General features: G+C 52.8%; 1 protein-coding gene across 5 annotated transcripts in view; it reads left to right on the top strand.

Moving 5' to 3' along the window:
* The window catches only part of LOC119934666 (limbic system associated membrane protein), a 274,942-nt gene that overhangs the window by 248,622 nt on the left and 5,095 nt on the right, over nucleotides 1-21,225 (top strand). For 4 of the 5 annotated variants that reach the window (XM_038754229.1, XM_038754230.1, XM_038754228.1 and 1 more), the window contains 4 exons: nucleotides 10,609-10,743; nucleotides 11,281-11,401; nucleotides 11,621-11,769; nucleotides 14,660-14,695. In XM_038754229.1, the coding sequence (XP_038610157.1) occupies nucleotides 10,609-10,743; nucleotides 11,281-11,401; nucleotides 11,621-11,769; nucleotides 14,660-14,695 (441 nt within the window). The remainder of the gene's footprint in view (nucleotides 1-10,608; nucleotides 10,744-11,280; nucleotides 11,402-11,620; nucleotides 11,770-14,659; nucleotides 14,696-21,225) is intronic. The other variant, XM_038754231.1, reaches the window with a different exon arrangement.

The following is a 21,225-nucleotide window of genomic DNA, read 5'->3' as shown; positions in this document are numbered from 1 at the left end:
GAACAGGGGATGTCAGGGGGCGGGGGAAGGGAGGCAGCCAGTACTCCTGCCCTCTCCCCAGCCCCAGTCATGCAGTCATAGTGTGATGAACCAGGCCACTTTGGCGCTAGCCATCTCCAGGGGTCACCCCCTTCCCTGGTCCCTGGCAAAAGGAGACCGGAGGCTCCCACAGGGAGCCAGGCCCTCCAGAAGCCACCTCGGGACTCCCCAGCAGCAGGACTTGTGCCCCCAAGCCTGCCCTGTGGCCGCCAGCCCAGCTGTGGGGTGGTCACTGGATCAGGATGTGGACACCACAGTGGTGACTAGTGCCAGGGTGACAAACTGTCACTTGCTGCCCCGGATCCTGCTGGTCTCTCTCCCAGCTCAGCCCCGCACTGTCCACCCTCCTTCCCAGCCCTCCACCGTCCACCTTCCAGCTCAGCCCCCACCTCCAGCCCAGCTCCCACCATCCGCCGTCCTGCCCTGCTCCTAACCCCGATGAGCTGCAGGGACCAGCGGCCTTTAACTCAGGATCTCAAAGTCCAGGACAAGTGTTAATTAAGCAAAAAATGGCAAGGATCTGTTCTAATGAGCCCGAGTGACTTTCTCAATGTCATTAGCAGAGCTGCGCTTCTTTATGCAAAAATCTTTAGTTTCCTGGTTTATCTTTCCACCAGATAACAATTTTAGGAACACAGTTTTTGGAAGCTGGGGAACAGGTCCCTGAGAAGAAAGTCACCTAGCCTCTTGCTTTTACTCTGTAAATGGCTTTCGTTGGCCTCCCTGTTAGAGTGTAAGCTTCTTGAGGGCAGAGAATTGCATCTTGTTACTGCTTCTCAGCCAATCAACAGTAACATTTATTGAGCACCTTCTGTACAGAGTGCTCTACTGAGCAGTTGGATGGCCTTGTACCCTGTTAAGAGAAGCAGCTTGGCCGAGTGGAAAGAGCCCAGGCCTGGGATTCAGGAGACCTGGGTTCTATTCCTGGTTCCACCATCTGCCTGCTGTGTGACCTTGGGTAAGTCACTGGACTTCTCCAGGCCTCAGTTACCTCATCTGTAAAGTGAGGACTCAATATGCTTTCTCCCTCCTACTTAGACTTTGAGCCCTCTGTGGGACAAGGGCTGTGTCTGATCTGATTATCTTGAATCTATCCTAGTGCTCAGGGCAATGCTTGGCATATAGTAAGCACTTTAAAAGTACTAGTATTATTATTGTTGTTATTATTATTATTATTATTGTTATCTCCCTATCTTTTATCCCCCGCAACTGCCACTGGCCCTTCCATACTGAACAGTTAGTGATATTCATTCATTCATTCAGTAGTATTTATTAAGTGTTTACTGTATGCAGAGCACTGTTCTAAGCACTTGGGAGTGACATTCCCTGCCCACTTCATAGAACAATTTGCTGAGCACCATGTTTCAGCTGCTCACTGGGACACCGGAATGGAGCCATGTTGGCCACAGTCTTGGGAAAGAGTAACAGAGCCATGCATGCTGGCCAGTGGGCTCCTGAGAGGAAATGTTGTGGACATCGGGCTTCTTGGGCCCCGCGGTGCTTTGGATTCAGCCCAGGCACCACTGGCGAGTGCACTTGATCAGCACAGCTGGGATTCAAGGCTTCTTTTCCCAGTCATTTGTCCTGGGTCAGGGTCTCCCACTGATGTCCATCTCTGGGCCCCAGGCACCTGGGAAAGAATGCCAGAAGCAGAAGAACCCCACCCCCACCCCCACCCCAAACCCATAGGGAGGGCCTGCTGCTCCCAAAGAGACAGACATAGTGATGCTTCCACGAGGAGGGACCAGAATCAGCCACTGAGCGCACAACTGAGAAAATGCAAAAACAAGCACCGATCTTGGCGTAAAACACACCAGGGATAGAAATGGCCCTGCCTGCTGTGAGGCTTTGGGCAAGCCACTTGCCTTCTCTGGGCCTCATTTCCCTCATCTGTAAAATGGGGATGAGATGAATTCTATCCCTCCCTCTTAAGCTGGGAGCCCCAGGGGGATGGGGACTGGGACTGTTCTGATGAGCTTAGATCTACCCCGGTACTTAGCACATTACTTGGCACATAGTAAATGCTTAAGAAAGATCCCTGTTATTTCTGGGGCTCCCAGCGGTGGTAGGGGTAGAGAGAAACAGAAAGTGGGAACCACGCATCGTCATCGGCAGAGAGGGGAGGAGGGGCACGCGGGCAGAGTGTGGCTGGATGTGGGGCCCTGTGGATACCAGTCCTGGGTCACCAGCCCCCTGCTTTGCAGCATCGCTTTGGGGGTGTCCAAGCATTGGGGAATTGAGTGGGAGGGACTGTTGAGTGGGACCTCCAGACACCAGTCCTTGGGTGCTCAAACGAACCCTTAGGTCAGAAGCAGAAATCTCTCCTACAGAACAGCTGCCTGCAAAATCCTGAATTGAATGAGGTTGAAATTGTCTAAGTTTTCCAAGGAGGGCACATTTTCAAACAAAAAGATCGTTCCGGCGACTATCAAGGAAACACGACGTGAAGAGGCCGGTCTAGTCTGCATGAGCACAGCAAACTCTCTGTCTCCCTCTCCATGCTTGATTCTCTCTGTAAGTTTTTCCTCTCTCCATGTATCCCTCTCTGTCTCATTCTATTTCTTTTTGCTGCCACTCCATTTCTTTCTCTCTGCTCCTCCCTTTCTGTCTCCCTTGGTCTATCTCCCTGAGTCTCTCTGCATCTCTTTTGTGCACACACATGAGAACCTTAAGGACCAGTTCAAATGCTCTTCAGGAAATCACCTTCGCCCCCAGCGGCTCCTGCTCATCCATCCACCTGTTCATCAGGGATAAGGCCACAGACCTGTGTTGAAGAGTGGTTTCAGTTTCAAAAGCACCTCCTACGAGGGACCATTAAAACACTGCCTGGTTAACCGGCATAGTAAAAGAGATCATCGGGCAGAGCAAAAGGTTTATCCAAGGACGAACAGGAAAGACTTTAAAGAGCAGCTGATCAGGTGCCCATGGAAAATCAAGCTGTACACAAAGGAATTTGAAAATCTCATGGTAAGGTAGGCCAGAGCTGGAAATAAAAAATTCCTCCACTGTATCAGAAGCAGGAAGCCAGCAAGGTATTCAGCTAATCACCTGTTAATCATGACGTTAAAGGTGTACTCCAGGATAAATGGGGGAAAGCCAAGCAGCTCATTAAATTTTTGTAGTTCGAGTTTTACTGAGAAATATGTTAGAGGGTGTCCTCCTCGCTGAGTGAAGATGTGTCTCTTTTTGTTTGTTTTGAACCTACCACCTTCAAGCTTCAGTGGGTGCTCCCCTTTGTCCAGGTGGTAAGAGATATGCTGAACAGCATGGTGTTTGCCCTGTCAACACCTTTCCTGATTTAGCCGACATGAGGCATGTGCCCCCTCATCTGTCTTCTCTCCAAACTGAAATCCTCTCCAGGTGGAATTCATTCCCACAGAAAGCTGAGCAGCAGAAATATTGGCAGGTCCCGAGGCAGGTTTGGGAAGATCCAAGGTTGAGTGGGCTGTGCTGGGTCACCGGGATAGAGTCAAGGATAGAGAGGGGAGAGTCAGGGATGTCTCATGGTCTGTGCTGCATCGTGAGGGGCGAGTCAGGGTTTTTGCATGGTCCATGCTGGGTCACCAGGGGAGGGTCAAGGATAGAAATAGGGACCGTCTCTATATGTTGCCGATTTGTACTTCCCAAGTGCTTAGTACAGTGCTCAATAAATACAATTGAGTGAATGGAGAGAGGAGTGTCAGGGAAGTTGGACAGTCTGTGATGGGTCAGTGGGGGAAAGCCAGGGATGGAGAGGGGAGAGTCAGAGGTGTTGGTCTGTGCTGGGCAGCTGAGGGAGAGTCAGCGATAGGGAGGGGAGAGTCAGGGATGTGGGATGGTCCATCCTTTACCATGAGGGTGGGTGGCCAGGAGGGTGATCATCACACAGTTCATCCAAGTGCCCCAGCGTCAGTCAGAGATGGATGGACCTCAGAACGACTTTGTTCACCATTATTTGTAGGATCCCTTTCCCTCCCCGGACCCGACCCAGCCTTCTGCCCAAGGGTCAGGGTCTCCGTGGCAGAACCCTGGGACCCTCCGAGAGTCAAATGAAAACCCTGGGCCTACAGCACCCGGTGACCATTCCCAAGACCTGGCCATCATGCCCATGCTTGTGTTGTCACAGAGAAGACTGCTAGGGAGTCATGACTTGGACCTGTGAAATAATAGCAGAACATCAGAGCGGACATCAAAGAGTTAAATGTCAACAACACCCGGTCCCAACAACCAAACGCAGTTATCGAAGGAATGGGAATGGAGTCCCAGTAGGGGCTAGAACAGAGCCAAGCCATCCAGGGAGAGAAATGCTGCCCTGATTTCCACATTTAGCGAGGCTGGTTAACTCTTCCTTCTCCTCCCTCCTCACTCCCTTCCTCCCTCTCCTTTTCATGCCTTACCCATGGATTTCTGGGGAGGAGTGAAAAGAAATCAAAGTGCTTTTGTGTGCGCTGTGACAGTTGAGTGCAAATAGATTGATTAAAAACACTTTCTTTTTAAATTTAAATAGGCAAGAGGCTTCTGGGTAATATGGAGGGTATGTGCTCAGCGGTAACGAGCTTGGCGTGGGAAGTGGGAGAGAAATATGGAAGGCAGGGCCACTCATTCGGCTTTTAAACACTAGATTGATTTTAAGTTTTTCCTGGGTGTCAGTTTAATTTCTGGCAAATGAATCTGTCTCCCAGGGGCCAGAGTCTCTTTTCTGGGTGTCTCACTGGAAAAATGGGCATTTGTGTTTCCCGTCTCCCCGGTTCCACCCAAAACCTCTATGTTTCTGTCCAGGGATGGGAGCTGGGGGTGTCACAGGAGACCAAGGGGGCCTTCTCTCCACCTTCCCACTTACCCTCCATCTCCCGGGACTCCTGGTGACCACTGGATCTCTGAACCCGGCTGCCAGGGGCCAAGGCCACAGGGCCCAGGCCGTGGGGCCAACATTGGGAAGGAGACTCGGCCCATCAGGACCTGGAGTTGTATTGAGGCGGTAGGAGAGAAGGGCACCGGGTACCAAGAAAGGGATCCCTCACTAGACTAGAAGCTCCCAGTGGGCAGGGGCTGTGTCTACTAAACTGTATCACACTCTCCCCAGCACTCGGTACAGCACTTTGCACTTGGTAGACTATCAGCTTTTCAAGGGCGGAGATGGTGTCTACCACCTCTATCGTCTTCTTCCTAGTGCTCAGTTCAGTGCTCTGCTCACAGTAGACTGTCAGCTCCTTGAGGGCAGGGATTGTTCTTACATTCCTGTGTGCAGAGCACTGTTCTGAGCATTTGGATGAATAAAATAGAGTTTAGTAGACCTGGTCCCTGACCTCAAGGAGTTTAAAATCTAATGAGAATAGCATTAGATAATAGATTAGAATGAGAATAGGTGGAGAAAATTGAAGTGTTAGATTAATGTGCCAGTGTTTAGAGAAGACCACTCTGCCCCCCTTCCTATCCGCAGTGCCAACACACACACACACACACACACACACACACACACACACACACACACACACACACACACACACACACATGCCCTCTAAACATCCCCTCTTGTGCACTCACACAGCCCCCGTTTCTGAAATCTGAATGTGCTGTCTGGGTAAAATATGTACAAGTATTTGAAACTCAGTTTGACACCACAGCAGTGAATTCAAGATAAACTATTTATCTTCCACAAACACATTTCGTTCCCCGTTGCACATATCCATTTGTTTCTGGGATGAAGGTGGGGTGGAGTGGGGGGCAGGCATTGAGAGTCCCGGAATGCCAGTAAGGTCTTCCAGTCCTGGGCGTGTGCTCGCAAGTCATGGATTAAACATCTCAAATTAGGTGGCATCTAGGAGTCCCACTGGCACATCTCAGAATCACGGCCCAAGGGGCAAGTGACTGTTGATTGTTAACATTTAATGGGCAAATATGTTTCTGATTGTTCCAGTGATCAGGCTGTGTTTGCTAAGCATGTCTTGTCTGGTTTTCTTCCCATCTGGTAGGAGGGGGCTCAGAGGGGAAGGGCAAATCTGGGATGGGGGGTACCAAGGATGAAGAGGAAAAGTACTTCATTTTAACTGCTCTCCAGTTGGTGGAGAAAGACCATCTACTGGATGCCGGGATTCCGTAAGAGTGAAGCAGCCAAATTCCCACCCTCTCCAGGAGAGGGAGGAAGAAAGAAGCCTCGCCTCATTCATACCCGCCCTTGGCTGGAACTGCTTCCCACTTTACATCAATCAATCAATGGTGTTTATTGAGCATTTACTGTGTGCAGAGCACTGTACTAAGCTCTTGGGAGAGTACAGTACAGTAGAATTGGGAGATATGATTCCAGCCCACATCCACCATTCTCTGCATCTTCACAGCCCCACGAAAATCACGACTAAGTCTCTTCTGCTTTACCCATGCACTTGGGTCCTTATCCCCTTTGCACTGATACTCACCCCAGCCTCACAGCACTTATGTCCATATCTTTATTCTCTGCTGCTTCCCTTATCTGAAATTTATTTTGTTGAGAAGCTGCTTATTGAGAAGCAGCATTGCCTAGTGGCCATGGTTCTATCCCGGCTCCACCACTTGTCAGCTGTGTGACTTTGGGCAAGTCCCTTAACTTCTCTGTGCCTCAGTTACCTCATCTGTAAAATGGGGATTAAGACTGTGAGCCTCACGTGGGACAACCTGATAATCTTGCATCTACCCCAGCGCTTAGAACAGTGCTTGGCACATAGTAAGCGCTTAACAAGTACCATCATTATTATTATTATGAGTGGATAGAGTACAGGCCTGGGAGCCAGAAGGTCCTAGGTTCTAATTCTGCCTCTGCCACTTGTCTGCTATGTGATCTTGGGCAAGTCACTTAACTTCTTTGCCTCAGATACTTCATAAATAAAATGGAGATTGAGACTGTGAGCCCCATGTGGGACCAGGACTCTGTCCAACCTGATTTGCTTGTATTCACCCCAGTGCTAAGTACAGTGCCTGGCACTTAGTAAGTGCTTAATAACTTCCACAATTATTATTATTATTGCTATTATTAATTTTATTGTCTGTTCCCCCACTCCTTGCAGGCAGGGAGCACGTCTATTAATTCTTTTGTACTCTCCTGAGTGCTCAGTATAGTGCTCTGCACAGAGTAGACGGTCAGTTACTTGAGGGCAGGCATTGTGTCTACTAACTATTGTACTTTCCCTAGCTCTCAATACATAGTAGACTCTCAGCTCCTTGAGGGAAGGAATTGGGTGTGCTAACTCTGTTGTCCTTTCCCTAGCACTCAGTACAGTGCTCCGCACATAGCAAACATTCAGGAGATAGCATTGATTGATGAAGGAAAGTAAGGAAGAGAGGGAAGCAGAGGAAAGACAAGCGAGGGCCTGGGACACCAGCCAGGGCTTAGCTGAGTGAAGGAGCACTGAGCCATGGGGATGTTTGAGCAGGAAAATGCTGCAGAGGAAAATGGCAGGGGAGTCATTGAGGCTGAGAGACTCCTGGCCTGCATACTCTGCTCAGCCACTGCCTGGATTTCAAGCAGGAGGAAACAAACAGAAACAACAAATCCAGCCTTGGGCCTGGCAGCTCAGATGAGAATGATACTCTGATCTGCTGTCGTTTTCCGGAGAGCTGGAATCCCCTGGTAAACAACCTTCCCGGAGCTTGGCGTCTGCTGGCTGTAGCCGCGGCCCAGTTGAGCGAGGATCAGGGAGAGGGGAGCGGGACCTGGAACCTTCAGAATGGGGAGGCAGCCTGCCTGGCAAGGACTTGCCCTGCTGAGCCTGCGGGGTTTCCTGTGGCTGTCTCTCACTTGTCAGGGTGCTGGCCTTGTATCTTCTCTGCTCATTGTGTGCTCTCTGTGGCCTCGTGCAGTGCTCAGTACAGTATTCTGAGACAAATGCAGATGACTGTGATGATAATGATGGTGATGCTAAAGAAGATCCAAGATCCAGGCTGGTGGGCCCAATCCACTTCCTGTCCCAGTTGCAGGGCTGGAGGCCAGCTCCCCGGCCCAGCCTCAAACTCATCCCAGTGGGTCCCCTAGGTCTGCGGTGACCTTGCCCCCTTTCTGGATAACAAGCTGTTCCAAACAGGACCCGGGAATACTGTCCCCCTCCGCAAGGAAGGTCTGCAGTGGAAGCTGAAGGGAAAGAAAACTTGGCCGGGCTCGAGAGCCGGGGGAGGGTGGGGGTGGACACTAGTGGAAGCGAAGATTTTGCTCTTCAGCGCCTTTGCTATTTTTGTGTTTTCAGCACATCCTGGGGCTCATACGGTGCTGAGTTGTGGGGGGATGGGAGAAGCGGGTGAGCTGATCCTTAGGAGAGAAAAGCGTAAGCAAAGTATTGTGTGAGCAGAAGCCTGAATTGGCAAGCTGCAGATGCCACAGGAAACTTCAAATGGCATTTTTGATTGGGATTTTTTTTTTTTTTTCATTTTTTTGTTTTGGGCAGTAGTCTCCAGCCCTCACCCTCCCTCCTCCAATACTCCCTCCTCCTCCACCAAAATGCATCTGAATGAGGAAACAGGCCAGGCTGGATGTACGAGGGGCCCAGGGCTGCCACCTGCTGGAGGGTGGGTGGGTGGGTGGGGTCGCTTATGAGATGTTATTTACTGAGCACTCACAGAGGCCAGAGCATTGGGGCCGCTACAGGAGAATTAGGTAGGACTCACTCCCCATCCCATATGGGGTTCACAGCCTATGGGGGAGGGAGAGCAGAGATCATCTCCCCATTTTACAGAGGAGGAAACAGAAGCTTGAAGAAGTTGATTGATTTGCCCAAGGTCACACACCAGGCCGGTGGCAGAGCCGGGACTTGGGTCTCCCGACACCTGCCCCATGCGCTCTCCCCTGAGCTGCCCAGCCTCTCTGCGGGACCCGATGGATGCATTCGGGCAGAGGGCCTTGGGGGATGGGGCAAGGTTGGGGAGGGGCGAGATGCTGATGGAGCCTCAGCCCGCTGCCCCTATCCTCTCTGGGGCAGAATTCTTGCCTTCTGACCACTAACAGAAGAACGACACTAACCGTCTTTCCCCCCCTTTCTAGGGAAATTGGTCAGAAAATCCAGGGGAGGGCAGGACTGTGATTCAGCAAGGATGCCTGCGTGGAACATTCTTGTAGCAATGCCAGACACCAATGGGCTTCCAAGAAATAGATGGGTTTTTCTGGGCATCATCTTCCCCAGCCAAGAACTTCCCCTTCCGGCTGATCCCCTGGCTGCCTGCTGCTCTGGCTCTGTCTGTCTTTCTGGCCAGTCCTGCCAGTCTGTCTGTGTCCTGGGTCCCTCAATTCCATCTCTCCTTCTCTGCTGGCTTTGTCTCTTCTCCGCACTGCGCCCCCCCCCACTCCCACCCCACCTTCCTTCTCCTCCTCCTGGCCATCTGTCTCCATCGCCGAGTCTCTCCAGACAACTGCCTTGCTGGATCTTTTTTTCTGGGGTTTTTGAGCATCTCAGTTTCTCTGTTGCTTCATCTAACTCTCCATGCCTGAATCTTTCTCTCCCCAATCCCTGGCTTTCTGTCAGCCTGCCCTCTCTGTCACTCTGTATCTCTGAGGGGGGTCCGAGGGGTGCCTGGGATGGGGTTAGGGGAGGGGTAGAGGGGTGCTCTGAATCCGCCTTGTGCTCCTACCCCCAGGTCTGTGGTGTTCCTGCATGGGAGCAGTGGAACAATCTATCGCTTCCCCTGAGATGCTTTGGGAGTGCTCTGGTTCTGCTTTTGGGATACCCAGCTGAGGAGCAGTGTTGCCTAGTGGAGAAAGCACAGGCCTGGGAGTCAGAGGACTTGGGTTCTAGTCTCGGTCCATCACATCTGCTGTGTGACCTTGAACAAGTCACTGAACTTCTTTATGCCTCAGTTACTTCATCTGTAAAATGAGAATTACATCTGTGAGCCCCACATTGGACATGGACCATATCCAACCTGTTTTAACTTTTTTCCACCCCAGTACTTAGTACAGTGCCTGGCACATAGTAAGTGCTTAACAAATACCATTTTAAAAAGCAAACACAGTTTCCCCCTCTTCCCGCTGAGCTCCTGCAGTGGAGGCAGGGGAATGTCTTGAGAGAACTTTTCAGGAGAAAAAACAAAAAATAATATATTACTAGTAGTAACAGTAATAATAAAAACAACAATAATCATGAGCATGTTTGAATAATAAAAACTGTCCCAAAATAAATTGTTATGAATAAATTCCTCATTCATCACACCTTACTTCTTTTAGAAGGTTTTTATTTTTCCGAAGTGAAGTCACCTCAGTTATTTCATTTGATCCTCACAGCCTCCTGGGGAGAGAGGGAGAGGTGGGGCTAGTCAGCCCCATTTGACAGATGAGGAAACTGAGGTGCAGAGAGGTTCAATAACCTGCACAAGGTCATGCAGCAGGCATGGAGCTGAGACCAGAAACCACTAGACCACACTGTCTCCCCCATCTAATGGCTGGAATCAATGTAGGCGGGCGAAGCCCAGGTGTTTGAGTCTCCCTCTCCTTGCTTGCCTTCCTCCTGCTCTTCCTCTATGTCCAGTCCCGTATCTACCCCAGTGTTTGGCACTCAGTAAGCCCTTAGCAGATGCCATGGTTATTAGTAGGATTCTGAAGTTTCCTCTCCGGGCTGAGCCACTCTGATTGGTTTCCAGGAAGAGAATACGAAGGGGAGGAAGAATACCTGGAGATTCTTGGGATCACGCGGGAACAGTCCGGGAAGTATGAGTGCAGAGCTGCCAACGATGTTGCCTTAGCAGACGTGAAACAAGTCAAGGTCACTGTGAACTGTGAGTAGCCGCGTCACCCTAGCCAGCTCTTGGGACTCCCGGGGCTCCTGGGGCTCCTGGAAGGCTCTGTCTGGGGCTTGGCCTCAAAGCTTTGTCTCTGAGACAACAGGCTCTCTGGGGCCACATCCAGCTCATTTCATAGCAAAAGAAATTCTGTTCTGGCTTGAGCTGTACTGGACGCCTAACATGTGCAGTATGCCATACCGGGCACCTGCTATGTGCAAAGCACTGTACTGGATGCCCACTGGTGACAGTGCAGAGGAGGACAGCAGCAGGGACTGGGCCCCCATCACATGTACATGTGTGTGTGCCGGGGGGCTGAAGGCACATGTGCGTATGTATGTGTACAGATTCTCTTGTGTGCTGCTGAGCACCAGCTTCTGTTGGAATCACGGTTGGGCCCTCACTGTGCCCCCGGGACCGGTGGCCGGAGCTCTCCACCTCGGGGATAACTTTCCCTTGGGCATGGAGGGACTGTCGTCCCCAACCGGCCATCCCCACCCCAAGCGGTGATCGTCCCTCGTCTTCCCCCCACAGACCCACCGACCATCACAGAGTCCAAGAGCAACGAAGCCTCCACAGGGAGGCCGGCCTCCCTCACCTGTGAGGCGGCCGCGGTGCCCGCACCGGACTTCGAGTGGTACAGAGATGACACCAGGTATCTATGCTGCCCCTTGTACCCCAGTCCCTCACCCCGGTCACCCCGGGCCACCCTGCGTACCACCCTCAACCCAGAATGGGATCCATGTGCTCTGACCCCGGTGTGGCACATTCCCATCGCCCCCTGTGAGTCCGGCCAAGGGGCCGCCTGGTGGTGTCAGTGTCAGCGTCCACTCTGAATGCCATCGGTGTGGGCTGTCTCTCCCTTGGCCATCAGGATAAACAGTGCCAGCGGGCTGGAGATCCGGAGTGTGGAGGGCCAGTCTCTGCTGACCGTCAGCAATGTCACAGAGGAGCATTATGGGAACTACACCTGTGTCGCCGCCAACAAGCTTGGGGTGACCAACGCCAGCCTCGTCCTTTTCAGTAAGTGCCTCCCAAGTCATTCCCCTCCACACACACACACACACACACACACACACACACACACACACACGCATGCACGCATGCTCGCACGCACGTGCACCAGCAATACCCCCTGCCGGTCCTGGAGTCTTCAGATTCTGTGAATATCCCCTAGCTAGGAGTGGGAGGGACTCCCACCCAGGGGTAAGGGGACTCTGCCTATGCAAAGACAAGCAATGACCAGCAGCATGTGGGTCTGTAGGGACAGGGCTGCCAGCATGGCTGTCCAACAGGTCCGACTGAGCAGGATGGACACTGCCCAGCAGGCAGGTCTGCAGGGACAGGGCCACAGGCATGGCTGTTCTCGGGGCTGGGTTCTGTACCCAAAGCTGGAGCCACTGCACTACCTTCTCTGCAGCTGGACACGGTTGCCTGCTAGTGGTCCCACACTGACTGATCATGAGAGTCACTCTGCTTCTGGGGCCAAGAAGCAGATTCCACTCTGGACCTCTCCTCCTCTCGTGACCTGGACCTGACTCCCTATCCCTTTTCCCTGCCACTCTGGAGGGGCTTCTCCCCTCCCCGCGATCCCCTTGCCCCATGCTCAGCCCTTCCCCATCCCTCCCCAGCTCTCCCCACACTCAAAATCTGGTTTGTCTCTCTTCCCATGGCCAGAGCACAAAATTCCACTGCCTGCCCCCTTATCCCCCAGCGTTCACATCTGGACTCAATGACTAGTTGTGTATGTATGTGTGGGATGTGATGTGTGTGTGTGTGTGTATGTGTCTGTCTGTCTGTCAGTGTCTGTCTCCAGTTGTAACCCTGTTTCTGGGTGTCTACCTGGAATGTCTGTCCATCTCCATCTATATGTGTCTCTGAGGGTGTCTGACTGGGGCTGTCTCTCTCTGCATGCACCTCTGTTTCCCACTTCAGGAAAGCGCAAGTTCTTATACTCCAGGAAAGGGAGAGGTTTCACTACCACCTATTTGGCTGGGAGATTAGGAGGATTAGATTGCTTTGGTGCCCATTAAGCTAAGCACTTTCTACATGCCAAGCCCTCTCCTAAGCACTGGACCAGGTACAGGAGAATCAGATGGGGTGCAGTCCCTGCCCTACACGGGACTCACGGTGGAACCCCATGTCTGGGAGGGGGTGCGTCCTATCTGCTCACGGTGCAAGAAGGAAGGACAGAAGGGGTCTCATCCCTGTTTTGCAGGTGAGGAAACCGAGTCCCAGAGAGCTTAAGTGATTTGTCCAAGGACAAACAGCAGAGCCAGGGCTGAAGCCCAGGTCTCCTGGCTCATGGTCCTGCGCCATGCTCCATGACCACTGGGCCGTGCCACCTCCTAGCTAGTGAGTTGAGTAGCGGTGGTTCCAAATACCCCATCCAGCCAGCAGCCTGGGCCCCTCGGGGTGGAGTAGCCCCCGGTTTGTCACCCTCTGGGGAGACCGCTTCCAGGGACCCACCCTGCAAGGGCAATGGCCGGGGTGTTCACTCTGGGCGATTGTTCCTGGCTAGTGTTGGTGAGGATGATGATGATGAGAGTGGGCCAGGGGACCCCCAGGCGGTGCTCTCCTGGAGCTGCTGCTTCCGGCGATGGATTGGCCAAACTGGAGAGGCAGCCCCACAATGCTCCCAGTGAAAGTCTGTCTCACTGGTCCACTGGACCCCTGGACAAGTCAATCAGGCAACCAGCCAACCCATGGTGTGTGTTGAGCAGAGACACTATGCCGGGGGTGAGGAGCGGGGTCCTGGCCAGGATTGGAAATTCCCCAGCACGGGACTGGGATGGATAGGGTCAAGGCCTGCGTGGGAGCTGCAGATTGTCTAAAGGGGTTTAGAGGAGTCCAAAATCCCAGTTTGCAGCTGATGCCTGATGAGCTGATAGACTTGTATCTGTTGCAGTGTTTAGTACAGTGCTTGGCATGTAGTAAGCAATAAATACATTTTTTTAAAAAAAGGGGGGGTTCCAGAAGGCTCAGAGCCCCTCCCAGCCTCCAACCTCGGAGATCTTGCTGTTCTGGAAGGGGTAGGTGGCCTGACGGAGAAATCAGAGATTTCAGGGCTTCACTGTTTAGCATCTGCTTCTCCCTGCTTTTGTTCTGCTGCTGTTTAGCTCCCAGGACCTAGGGGGTGGTGGGGGTAGGGGTGGGGGCATCAATCAATCAATCGTATTTATTGAGCGCTTACTGTGTGCAGAGCACTGTACTAAGCACTTGGGAAGTACAAGTTGGCAACATATAGAGACAGTCCCTACCCAACAGTGGGCTCACAGTCTATGTTTCCCTCATGCTTGGGGGAGCAGGCAGGGACCGGCAGAGGGCAGGCAGGAAAGTTGGGTTTGGGGTGAGGGGAGTGACTCAGTTGGGGAAGTGTAATGGGACAGGGAGACCATGCCCAAAGGGTGGGATCGATCTAATGAGGGCCCGGATTGAGCAGCTAATGCCAGCCAGGTCCAATCAATCAGTTGTACATGATGGGTGCAACCTGTGTGCCGAGTGCTGTACCGAGCACCTGGGAGAATACAGGAGAATGAGTAGAAATGATTCTTGCCCTCAAGGACCTGGCAGTGTACTGTGTGCAGAGCACTGTACTGAGCGCTGGGGAGGGGAGGCAGACCAGAGCAGGATTGTGTCCGTGCTGGCCAGTCCTGCTTTAGACAAGGCTGCTTTTCCGCCCCCACCTGCATGTGGGCCGTCTCGGGCCAACCATGGGCTGCTCTGCACCCAGCCCTCCTGCGGTAGCTGGCGGAGCAGGCTGGACCTCGAAGGGTGGCAAGTGGCCGACGCTGGTCTCCGGACAGGGCCCGCTCGATGGGGAAGTGGCCCGTCCAGCCACTGCCGGTCTGGCTGGGGGTGGGCGGGGAGCTTCAGTTCCCTGTGTGATGTTCACTGTTCTTTCTTCCCCCAGAACGAGTCTTACCCACAATCCCCCACCCCAGTCCAGGTCAGTATGGTCCGTATGATGCCGGGGTTTTCTCGCCGGGTCGTTCTCCATCTGAGGGGGGAGGTGGCAGAGTCAGGTCCCCTCAAGGAGCCCAGTGGGCAGAACCCAGGGCCAGGAGTCAGGAGTACTGAGTTCTAGTCCCAGCTCAACCCCCCTGGCCTGCTGTGTGGCCTTGGACCAGTCATTGAACCTCTCAGGTCCTCAGTGTTCTCTGTACAGTGGGGCTCAGTACCTCCTCTTCCCCCCTCCCTCCTAGACTGGGAATCCCATGTTGGATGGGGACTGAAACTGACTTGATTATACTGTATCTGCCCTAACACTTGGCACAGTGCTTTTGACACATCAATCAATCAGTCAACCAATGGTATTTATTGAGCACTTGCTGTGTGCAGAGCACAGCACTGAACGCTTGGGAGAGTACAAGGTACTCCTTCCTCCTCCTCCAAGCTTATAATCCTGAGTGGGGAGACAGACATTAAAATAAATAAATCAATAAATGTAAATAATATAAATAAATAAGCACAAAGCCTTTCATCAACACAAGAATGATACTTGAGACCCTTGGGGTGCCTTCAGAGTCGACCGTCCCCCTCCCCCGACTCCTCTGTCTGCCACCCCAGCGCAAGGGAGAGTCAGGAACTACTCCTGGGCCCAGTTTTGCTGCTGGTCCCCTTAGGGGTGTCCGAGGCAGAACACTGGGCTGGGGCAGGGAACACTTCGCTCCTCAATACCTTCCACTGGCACCACAGCAGGGGTTCACCCACACCCCCACTCCCTCACCACCCCTCAGACCCGGGCACCCCATGGCAAGGCGATGCCAGACAACAAGGAGGTGGACACCCCAACTCCACTTCTGCGAACCTCTAGGTGCCCTGGCTTCCAGCCACCAGGCAACAAAAGGGCAAATAAAATAAAACCAGATTAAAAACCTAAAACCCTCCCAACCAGTCCGCCACCGATCAGGGGAGGTCCTGCACAAAGTCGGTCCGGAAACCCCCGACAGCTGAAAGGGAGAGGGAGGTGGTGGGGCTTCACAGAGCCAGAGGCTGAGAAGTAAAATCTGAGGAAATCTGGTTTATCATCCAAACTGCTAGCACTATTCCCGAGGGCATTGGGAGCTCAGAGAGGGGCAGGTGAGGGTGAAGACTGCTCACCCATCCATGCAGACAGTTTTGACCTGCACTTTGGGGTCTTTGTGATTTTGCAGTCCCCCCTCACCCTACCCCAATTCCTCCACAGCTGGATTTTCTTCAGAAGGAAGGTAGCCCAGGTCAGCAGTGGGGACAGTTAAAACTTCAGGAGGGTCCCCTGGACACCTGAGAGGCTGGGAAGGGGTGCGCCCAACTGGACCACACTCCGCAGAAACACTACCCAGAGGGTGGCTGAAGCCACTCCTGCCCTGACGATATCCCTTACTTCTTCCTGGAAAGTCCCATTTGGAGTTCTTGAGTCAAGCAGTCAGTGGCATTGATGAATGAGCACCCTCTGAGTCAGTTAATCATATTTATTGAGCATATACTGTGTGCAGAACACTGAACTAAGTGCTTGGGAGAGTACAATATAACAATATAACAGACACATTCCCTGCCCACAGCGAGCTTTCAGTCTAGAGGGGGAGACGGACAAGAATATAAATGAGTAAATTACATATATGTACACAAGTGCCGTGGGGCTAGAAGTGGGTGTTGAATAAAGGGAGCAAGTCAGGGTGATGCAGAAGAAAGTGAAAGAGGAAAGGAGGGCTTAGTCAGGGAAGGTACTGTAGTCCTAGGGACTGTACTGAGTCCTGGAGAGAGTAAAATAGATCAGGAGACTTTATCACTGCCCTCAAGGAACTTTCAGTCTACTGTGTGCAGAGCACTGAACTAAGCACTGGGGAGATCACAGTAGAGTTAATAGACCCAATCCCTGCCCTCGAGGAGCTGACAGTCTCCTAAGATCTAGCTTCCCCCTGGATGCAGGCCAGGGCAAGCTGCGGGACCATCCCTCCCCAGTGCAGGCTGAGTGATCCCAAATGGGAGGGGGTGGAGAGAGGGGAGCCCCCTCAGACCGAGACCTGCCCAAGTCTCCCAAGCGTGGTTCGGACTGGAGAATGACCCTGGCCGAGCTAAACCGTAGCTAGTTGGCTAGATGGCAGCTAGCTTCTAGCTAACCCTGTAGCGATAACCCTGTAGTCTATCCAGCTCCTAGACGCTTGGTGTTTGCGGTGGCGGAAGTGGGGGGGTCAGGTTGCTCGCGGGGGGAAGGCCGGGAGGTGAACCGCCGGGTGTCCTGGGGACCCCTCCTCCCTCCAGCTCCCTTCCCTAGTCCCAGTAGTAATGGGGAGGGTCGTCTCCTGAGCAGCCCGGCATTTTAGTCGCTTCCCCCCCGTCCACACCTTCATCCTGTCCCCACGCCTACAATAAGAATCACTTCCGGGTGGTTGAGGAGGAGGAGGAGGAGGACAGGTGAAGGGGGAGGGGAGGAAAATGAACGGAGGAGGAGGAGAGGGAGTCAGAGGACTGGGTTCTAATTCTGGCTCCTCCATTTGTCTGCTGTGAGACCTTTGAAAAGTCACCTCACTTCTCTGTGTCTGTTACATCATCTGTAAAATGGGGATTAAGACTGTGAGGCCCATGTGGTACATGGACTGTGTCCAACCTGATCAGCTCTTGTATACCCCTGTGCTTATTACAGCGCCTGGCACATGGTAAGCATTTAGCAAATACCATTAAAAAAAAAAGGTGCTACAGTGAAGCTTCATTGGTGGCCTTGACTTCTCCCCCCCCCCCCCCCCACCCGCCCCCGCAACCCACAGAATGAGATCTGGCCTGCAGGGAGGACATGTAGCCGGCTCGTGAGGCTGGTCAGAACAGCTGGACAGCAGCCAGGCCAATGGGAGCTCCGGCAAGGAGTGGGGGAGGATGGAGAGGACCCTCCGTGGGTTCTGCTCCCCGACAGAGCTGGTGTCCAGCTGTCCCTCGGGACTTATTGCTCCTGGGGTGCTCACTGGCCACTTGCATCTCCCTCTGCCTTGCCTGATTCCTCCCCATCAACAGTCCCCTCCAGCCAACCCCCGGGCCTCTCCCCTCAGTGGTATTTATTAAGCACTTATTCCGTGCAGAGCACTGAACTGAGCACTTGGGAAGGGACAATGCAAAAGATTAGAGAAACGTGATCCCTACCCACAAGGAGTTTACTGTCTTCAAGGGAAGACAAACATTGTTTCGTCATTCCTTATACATCTGTCTCCAATCCCTCCTCTTCACTTAAACGTTTAGACTGTGAACCCCTTGAGGACAGGAACACATCAAGCACTTAGTAAATACGATTACTACTACTGCTACATTGAAATAAACTACAGAAGGGGAAATAGTAGAGAATAAAGATGTTTACACAAGTTCTGTGAGGCTGGGGGGAGGATCAAAGTGCTTACGTTGTACCCAGCCAAGTGGAGAGTCAACACAGAGAGAAGGACAGGTAGGGGAAATGAGGGTATAGTTGGGGAAAGCCTCTTGGGGGAGATTTGAATTGAAGAAGGTTTTGAAGGCAGAGAGAGTGGTAGTCTGTCTGATATGGAGGAGGAGGGGGTTCTAAGCCTGAGGGAGGATGTGAGTGAGGGATAGGCAGTGATAGATGAGACTGAGGTACAGAGCAGCATGGCATTAGAGGAGCAAAGTGTGCGAGCTGAGTTGTAATAGAAAATCAGCCAATGACCAGGAAGTTCAATGTGATGCAGAGGTGGATGGGCCACCACTGGAGGTTTTGGAGGAGTGGAGAGACAGGAGGCAGGGAGAACAGCCAGGAGACCGATGCAGTTGTCAAGGTGGGATATGATAAATGCTGGAGTAATATAGTTTCAGATCAGATGGAGAGAAAAGGGTGGATTCTTGAGATATTGTGAAGGTAGAACCAATAGGATTTGGTGACAGACTAAATTTATAGGTTGAATGAGAGAGATGTCAAAGATAATAATAATAATGATAATAATGCCAAGGTTATGGGCTTGTGGGATAGGGAAGATGGTAATGGTGGTGTCTAAATGGATGGGAAAAATGGTGGAGAGTGGGGTTTGAGTTGAAAGATGAAGAGTTCCATTTTGGATAGCTTGAAGTGTTGGTGGGGCATCCAAGTTGAGATATCCTGAAGGCAGAAGAAATGCTAGACTGCAGAAGAGGAGAGAGGTCAGGACTGGAGAGAGAGATTTGGGAATCATCTTCTTAGGGGTGGTAGTTGAAGCTGTGTTAGCGAACAAGTTCCACCTCATGCAGTAGGTACGCAGTCCACTGGTCTGCGGTAAGTAGGCAGCCAGGCTAGGGCTCTGCCCTCCTTGATGCCCAGTCCAGTGCCTGACACAGAGCAGGTGCCCAGCACCTCCCCTTCCCCCTACTGCTCTGAGACACCTGGTGCCAGGCTGCAAGACAGAGTGGAGGTACCTTGGAGCCTAGGGCACCAGCAGGAGTGAGAGGCAGACACTCTTCTCTGCCCCGGGGCCTGACCAAAGGACCTGGCAGGATGGAGCTGTGGGTTCTCCTGCGTTGGGGAGAGCGCACTAGCCACAGTTGCAAGAGGAAGAGGGTCCCAATCTAGAAGAAGCTGCAGCCATCTAAGGGTCATAGGGTCAGGGCTGGAGGCACGGAAGGAGAGTCCCGTTCCCTGCACGCCTTTTGAACCTGGCTGGCAGCCGGAGAAAAGCCTTGGCGTCGTTTCCCTATGAACCCACACGGTGGCAGCGGCGGGCCACCACCCGGAGAAAAGCCTTGTTGTCGTTCCCAATATGGCCACACGGTGGCAGCGGCGGACCACCAGCCGGAGAAAAGCCTTCTCGTCGATTCCCTCTGTGCCCACAGGGGGGCAGCAGGAGGCCACCAGCCGCGCGCCCCCGAGCTCTGCGGACTTCGGTTCGTGTCCAGAGACTGCTGGACTCGGGCAGGCGGAGGCTGGAAAACCGTGGCCATCTCACACAGATCGACACCTCCATCTCTTCCCCTGAAGGCTGATGACCGCCTCACGGGCCTACTCTTTGCATTGTGCTGTACAGGATACCTACTGTGGACAGAGCACTGTATCAGTTTCCTACTGTGAGCAGAGCCCCTGCTCTATTAGGAGCATCAGCTGTGTGCAGGCCACAGTACTAGGTACCTACTGTTTGTAGAGCGCTCCACCGAGCATCTACTGTAGGTGGAGCACTCTTATCAGCGCTTAGAACAGTGCTTTGCACATAGTAAGTGCTTAACAAATGCTAATTATTATTATTATTATTATCAGGCACCTCCCAGAAGTGCCATCCAGGTGCAGGGCACTATTCTAGATACCTGTTGTGCGCAGAACACTGTACTGGGCACCTACTACGGGCAGAGCACTGTACTGGATGCCTACCTTGGACAGAGTGCAGGATTGGGCACCTACCATATGGAGAGCACTTTACTGGGTGCTTGCTGCGGGCAGAGCACTTCAGGAGCTGCTGATGGCATCTTCCATCATAAACATGAGACAGATCTGTGGGAAGGAGTGGATCTCAGAGCCGGTGGTTGGCACGGCACAGCTCACACTGTCTTGTCCTCACCTGCCATGTTCCCACTGGGGCAGGGTGCCTGCAAAAGCTTTAGACAGGGCAAGAACCCCAGTCAGGTGCAATGCACAGTGAACACTGGGCCACAGCAGAGCCGTGACCCGGCCCATGGGGGCAGCCAGCTGTTTGTCAGGATTCCTGCTGTGCCCATCAGCTGTGCGGAACGCCCAGGGCGGTTCTCTGGGCAGAAACCATCCCTGCTGCTGGTGTGGCCCCAGCAGACAGTGGGACTAGAACCCAGGACTCCCTGTGCTGGGCACCTATGAAAGAGTTGACAGGTAAGCTCCCTGCCCTGGGGCTTTTAGCGCCTCTTACTAGGCACAGTAGATTTTATAGGTCTTTACAAATGCAAGCACAGGGGCTGTAGGTAAAACTAAACTTCTAGGGCATTGAATTCTGGGTAAACAGGCCAGCAAGACTGGAATGAGCTGAGGGGAAGGCTTCCTGGGGAAGGTGGTTTTAGGAGCTGTGAAGCCAGGCAGGAGTATGGCTTGATGCAGCAGGAGGGCAGAAAGGGCGGGGCCGACCCTACAGGGAACACTCCAGCGGTGGCAGAGTGGAGGGCAAGCCACAGTCGAGGGGTGAGCAAGGGGGCTGGGGCCAAGGCCTAGTGCACCTCCCTTGTCTCTGACCCCCACATGACATCCGGGCAGGATTGACCTGCTGAGAGTCAGAAGACACTTGGGTCTGGGTTCTTTTAGGCACTGGATTTCAAGCCCATTTGGATCTAGAAAGACCCTTCTGTGTTGGCAGTGGGTCCCAGGAGGCTGGCAGTGAGATTCATGATCACTGTCTGCCCAGCAGATAGGTGATTGTCCGACAACATCCATGATAATAATAATAATAATAATGGCATTTATTAAGTGCTTACTATGTGCAAAATACTGTTCTAAGCATGGGAGGTTACCAGGTGATCAGGTTGTCTCACGGGGGGCTCACAGTCTTAATCCCCATTTTACAGATGAGGGAACTGAGGCCC

This window comes from Tachyglossus aculeatus, chromosome 11 (genome assembly GCF_015852505.1).
Source record: "Tachyglossus aculeatus isolate mTacAcu1 chromosome 11, mTacAcu1.pri, whole genome shotgun sequence".
In the NCBI taxonomy this organism is placed as follows: domain Eukaryota; kingdom Metazoa; phylum Chordata; class Mammalia; order Monotremata; family Tachyglossidae; genus Tachyglossus; species Tachyglossus aculeatus.
Note: the sequence above shows the minus strand (reverse complement) of the source record. Positions and strands in the feature narration are given on the sequence as shown.